Raw genomic sequence first — 6,000 nt, 5'->3', positions numbered from 1 at the left:
ATAGGTCAAATAGATGATTTTAGATTTCTCAACACATCAAAGACAAGAAGGAAACACCCCAACCTCATCAATATTCCTTTAGTGGAGAGAGTCAGCAGTTTCAGGTTTCTTTGGGTCAGCAATACAGAGAAACCTTAACATGGAAATTCAGCATGGCTTTGCTGATCCTAACAACCTTTCACATGTTAGTATCTGTAGCAGCTGCATCACTGTGTGGCGTCCAGGCTGTGTCACCCTGGACTGTAGAGCAGGTGATGTAAACAACATATTTTTTCACAGGCAATAAATAATCCTCCAGGACATTTTTCGACCAGGGACCCTTTATTGTGCATATCTGACTGTGATGTTTTATATGTAATCAGTAAACTTGTAAACTTCATACTGTGCTATTTTACTCTCAAGGCTTGCTGGGAGCTGCAATGGCTATCTAACTACTTCAGAGATACAGTCAATCAAAGACTCACCAGTTCCCTCTTCTGGGAGGATGGAGGACAACATAGTCACTCTTCACCCATTCAATTATTACACAAGGTCTTTGTGCTTTTACTTTACAGCACTAAATCTTACATTAAGGCATTTTTCAAAAACGACACAAAGGAAATCTGCCATAAATGCTTTAAGTGCCTGCCAACAAAATGTGCTGCTGTGCAACGTGGCCAAGCTTGTTACGAGCAATTACACTAAACGTTGAGCTTTTATCGTTTCTCAGCAACAAAGGAAAAACAAATAAGCATGAAGATCTCATGATATCATAGTATATTAGATAAGTGGCTACAACTCATTATTTCTCTCAACCAAGTCAACTACATCAATTATTAGGGGTGAATCTAAACACATGAAGCATGTTTGTAACAAGTTTAAAAGGGCAAAAAAAATTTATACATTTTATTAAGGATTAATTTGCTTGATTACTTATTTGATTGTTCAGTTTGTAAAAACAAAATAAAAAAAATAAAAAATAAAACAGGAAATAATGAGTACAAACAAACCTTTACAATACTTTGCGCAACCAACAATCCAAACCCAATAGTGTAGGTTATATGTACTGTTTCCTAAAAGTGCTGCTTAGTGCCAAGTACTAGCAGCTGTACTTGGTTGATTTAATCCTTTATTTACTTATAGTATATGTAAACCATTTAGTTCACATACCGGATACTTTAGATACGTACCATTAAGCTACTGGAGTAAGTGGATCTTAACATTGTTTCCACCACGGTTTTTACATTGAGCACGTTTACAGGCAGGCTACTTATCGCTTCCACAAAAATAGTAAAAAAACAAAACAAAACAGTAAAACAAAACAGTGAAGCCTGTTGACGCCTCATGTCAATGATGTAACTTAAACTTTTATTTTGAAAACAACGCTTTTATTTTCGGAAGCTGATCGAACAACGAGTGGTTAGCCAACATCAGCAGATCAATCTGGAAAGTAAATGACGCCTTCATCAAAATCTTCAGATTTGTCTTTGATAATGCAGTTGCAGTGTAGTGAACATGTAAACTCTACAAACGTTGTCGACTAACGTTGTCGACTATGTGCACCTGTAGGGGGAAGTGTGTATCTAACGCTACCTGTGTTTAGTCGCTGCTCTCGTTCCACACACAGCGACTTTCGTTAGCCTCTCGGTATTAGCTAGGTTAGCTCTAGTTAGCTAACTAGCAGTAGCAAAACACGGGGTAAGTGCCAGTAGTTTAGAGCTAAACCAAAATGATTGCGCATCATTTAGTGAGGGGAGATGATAATTGGACTCAAGAAAAATTGTAACCGAAAAAACAACCAATCAGTTGTTGCGCTTTACTATAAATGTAGTTGTGTCGAGGGCTGTCAGTAGTCGGTCCCATGGTGTAATGGTTAGCACTCTGGACTTTGAATCCAGCGATCCGAGTTCAAATCTCGGTGGGACCTCGTACTTTTATCCGGTTACGGTTTCACGAATCCATATAATTTTCATGGAAAAATGCTGTTTCGAAGTGGAAATCTGGTCAGAAAAAAGCCCAGTGTCGCATTACATGCAGTCACGTTTTTTTCACGTTTTGTACTCTAAGCATATAATAGGATAACAAATCTCAGTATCTTTTGCATATTTTTGCAATAAGACTTTAGTTAATAAAGTGTACACTTGTATTTAGTTTGATTTTATTGTATAAATTGTCTTGTCAAAATGACAAATGCCATTTTATTTTCTCATCAAGCACAGAGACACAAAATACATTACTTCTTTTCCATTATGAAAAATAATTATTGCGCTGAAATGATTCTGTCTCGATTTATAGAAAGCACATAAATACCAAACAACAAAAAGATATTGATAACAAAACATTAACATTTAAAAAACTGTGACACAATACTTTAGTCTTTGGCTTATAGTGAAACCTCTACAACATAATTTACCTATGTGTAGGCATTTATATTTGTGTTGTTAGTTGGTATCAGTTAAGGTATTAGTGGAAACAAAGGCCCAACATTCGTGTAATAGACTACCCTTGTATATACTAACAAGTGATAGATATTTATGCCTGGCTGTTTTTTGAAATAACCAATATTCTCTCAGTGGAGAACGTCATTTAATTCCAAAATGTATTTAATTTCACAAAGTAAGGCTTTATATTAGTAATAACTGTCAGTTGCAAATCCAGTCTACCATCTTTTGAATAAACATTTGAACAAAAATACACCTTTTAAAAGTATAGTTTACAAATGAGTATGTATCCACAGTCAAAATATAGTCAAAGGCATAAGTATCTCCGTAGATAATTTTTGAATAATAACATTTTATAATCCAATTTATTTAGTTACTTCCTTCATTCTTTTACTTCGCTTCTTAAACGTGAATTCAGCTACATTGAAGACCCTATGAATCAGCGTTCCCATAACTTTAAACATTGTTAAGTAATTTTATGCAGTTTGTCAAGATTTTTGTATATCATGTGAGTGAGAACAAATGTCATAAATAGAATGAGTATTGGAGCTATTTGGCAAATTTAACAAAGTCAGGTCAGCTTTGGCTTAACAAACACCCTCAACCTACACACCAGTGATCCATTTGAACTGGAGTTTCTTACATAGTCATATAGCATAGCACAGTGATGCCACCTGCACAAATGCAAGCATAGTTCTACACAGTTTATTAAAACAACATGTCAGAATTATATTAATATCTCTTTCCAGGATTTTTCACATCTCCTGCTTTTTCATCTGCGTAGCTGTGGTCCCAGCATGACTTTGTTGATGAAGTTGACAATTGCAACAGCTGGCTGCTCAGGGTCCATTTCTGCAAAAAGGTGACACACATTTTCCGAAGCACTACCTGTCCGCCTGGCCACAAATCCAAACATCCTGCAGCAAAAACAAAATGAGCAAGGTTTTTGAAAGACTTAGAGAATAAACAATATCTGACACTAAAATAAACCAAATTCTGACATGCAAATCAGAGGAACTGGGTTCTGAGTAGCTGCAATGGAAAATAGCACAATGTACCAGTTGGTATTATTACTTCCCAAGAAAGCCACACTGACATGCTATCAGAATTAATGGGTAGAGACCCAAAACACAAGACATAAATAACAGGGCTGGAGACTGTTGATTCAGCACTCAGAGTAAAGAACTAACGAGCAAATCACAAGAAATGTTTGTGCATTGCACACACTTCACTGCTAAAGATAAAGCAAAAAGCACATGTTCAAGCACATATATTGCAGTTTTTATTATTGATATACTTTTAGAAATGTGTCAGTGACCCACCTCTGGTTTTGCGGGTCTACGCTGCTGAAAGTGACACTGTGGATTGGGTAGTGTCTCCTAAAAAACAGCCTGTGTAAACAAAAATGAAAGCATGTGTCTTTTGTCTTTGGATTTAACTCTTCTGTCAAATTGGTGGTGCATATACTTTGACTTGCATCAAACATTTAATTCAACAACAAATGCCACTTTGTTTTATATACCATCTCCAGTTAAAGGGTGACTTCACAAATTTTCAACTTTCTTTTATGACTTTCTTTCTATTGTTTACTGTGTAAATGGACATTAATACTTTTAAACTTCTGATTTCCCAATATTAAAATATTTTTCTGCTTCTAGCTGATAATCACCTCCAGATGACATCACCCGGATTTTTTCATCATTAGGAGTTCAAATGATGCTATCTGAAGGAGCTCTGGAAAAGCAGGTTGAACATGATTACAAACTCCATAGCGTGAGCAACAAAATGACATAATCTGAACTGAAGTTTCCTCATCCTCAAGGATGTCATCCAGAGGCGTTTTTCAGATAGAACCAGAAAAATATTTTAATATAGGGAAATCAGAGGGAAGGTTATTGGCATTTATGTACACGTACTACCCAAACTAGAACTAAAAGATGCAAGTTCAAAATCAGTGACGGTGGCCTTTAAAATCTCCGACTTGAAAATGTGATAATGTTGCTTTTAGTGCCCAAAAATACCTTCTTTTGCTATCAGTTAGAGTGATGCCTTGAGAAGAAACTTTGAAGTGGACAACAGCTGCCACTGGACGTGGATTCAGAGCTAAAGTAGACTTTGTTGCCTTGGAAACTGCTTCAGGTCCAGTCAATGACTCTGTTTCCACAGAGTTCAGGTACAGCACATTGCAAGCTGGTTCATCACAGAGGTGAAAAAATACGGATCAAGTTTAGCATGTGTTATGTCCTGCAGGAGGCTTTAGCAGTCCCTGCTGGCCAAAATGTACAAATGCAACAATTGCATTGCAGGTGATCAGTCAACCCATGCTACCTGCTCCTTGTTTGAGGAGGTCTGCTGCTGTGCTGGTGTTCGTTGCACTTTGCATTTCCTGAAGCTCCCCAACCAGATCTGAAACATCATTCGGTTACATAAACGAGCTGGTTAAATTATTGAGGATCCAGTCTGTAGCTTTTGTAACAACCTACTTTTCTTTACTTTTTAAATCTTTTAAACCATTTGCTAAAATATATGTAGCTAATTTAAAAAGGTGAATTTTGAAAGTTTGGGGAAAATGTTTTACATCTTAATGTAATAATATTAAAATTACCTTTTTCTGGAATGCGAAGAGCACACGGCAGTGAAATGGGAGTAATTGAATGCTGGTATACCAAGGCAGATAAACTTCCTGAGATCAAGACACATGGAGGAAATAGCTAAAATAGATTCATTAACACTATTGTGTTTAAACCTCTACATCAGAAACTACACGTTGAACCCGAGTCTTGTAGTAATTATTGAGTAGTTTCTAACCTTCCAATATTTTGAAAGTACAGGGCTTGTCTATGTGGTAGCTGCACATACTAAAGTAGCAAATGATCTTCTGCTTAATACGGATTCATATTGAAATATCAATATGCCATCTTTGGCCACTCTGAAAGAACAGTTTTTCCTTTTAATAGTTTTACATCTGAATTCTCTTATGTGAAAATGTGAAAATTGTCTTGCACATAACTAAATATGCGAAACATACTGCAGCAGTTGTTTCTTCTACATAACTGACCGAAATAGGACTCATTCTGACAGCCTTTGATCTTCACTCCTCGTGGCCCAGTCTCAATGAGAAAGTGTCTGACCAGCTGTTCCAGAGGATCCCCTGGAAAAAAAAGGGACAACAGCCAGATGGGAGGAAGTAAGGATGAAAAATTAGGCATACTGTCTTGCTGTAGAGCATATTCTATAAGGATGCACGAGCAAACAGATTCTGATTACCATAGACTTATCACTGCCTTTTTTTTGGGATATGACCACGCCTCATTTGTGTTTTTCATTTCATGCATGAACAGACTGCATCAGAAAAATATATAAGCTAATTTATCATTTATTATCAGCACTTGTTTCTGCAAAAGCAGATAATACAGAAGAATGTATACAAGGATCTGGTTATAGTTTGAAATGTCTTGGTAACCATACCTTAAATGTGATACTACTATCAAAAAATGTTGTTCTATATAACTATTATGTGATGTGATGCACTTTTGAATTTGTAATTTTTTCAACTAAAACATATTTAAATTCTTTATAG

General features: G+C 36.2%; 1 protein-coding gene, 1 long non-coding RNA gene and 1 other non-coding gene across 7 annotated transcripts in view; 2 read left to right on the top strand and 1 right to left on the bottom strand.

Annotated features, from left to right (window-relative positions):
* The first annotated feature begins 1,380 nt into the window (after positions 1–1,380).
* On the top strand, positions 1,381–4,210 carry LOC137128239 (uncharacterized). Its single transcript, XR_010914525.1, has 3 exons — positions 1,381–1,429; positions 3,170–3,282; positions 4,079–4,210. It is a non-coding gene; the product is annotated as an uncharacterized lncRNA (long non-coding RNA).
* trnaq-uug (transfer RNA glutamine (anticodon UUG)) lies at positions 1,835–1,906 on the top strand. Its single transcript has one exon. It is a non-coding gene; the product is annotated as a tRNA-Gln (tRNA).
* LOC137128236 (tensin-2-like) overlaps positions 2,558–6,000 on the bottom strand; it is a 28,228-nt gene continuing 24,785 nt past the window's right edge. For all 5 annotated transcript variants that reach the window (XM_067506066.1, XM_067506068.1, XM_067506069.1 and 2 more), the window contains 6 exons: positions 5,479–5,571; positions 5,026–5,103; positions 4,749–4,826; positions 4,442–4,610; positions 3,743–3,811; positions 2,558–3,337 (listed from right to left, as the gene is read on the bottom strand). In XM_067506066.1, the coding sequence (XP_067362167.1) occupies positions 3,193–3,337; positions 3,743–3,811; positions 4,442–4,610; positions 4,749–4,826; positions 5,026–5,103; positions 5,479–5,571 (632 nt within the window). In that variant the 3' untranslated portion in view covers positions 2,558–3,192. The remainder of the gene's footprint in view (positions 3,338–3,742; positions 3,812–4,441; positions 4,611–4,748; positions 4,827–5,025; positions 5,104–5,478; positions 5,572–6,000) is intronic.

Source organism: Channa argus, chromosome 5 (assembly GCF_033026475.1).
Source record: "Channa argus isolate prfri chromosome 5, Channa argus male v1.0, whole genome shotgun sequence".
NCBI classification, from domain to species: Eukaryota; Metazoa; Chordata; class Actinopteri; order Anabantiformes; family Channidae; genus Channa; species Channa argus.
Note: the sequence above shows the minus strand (reverse complement) of the source record. Positions and strands in the feature narration are given on the sequence as shown.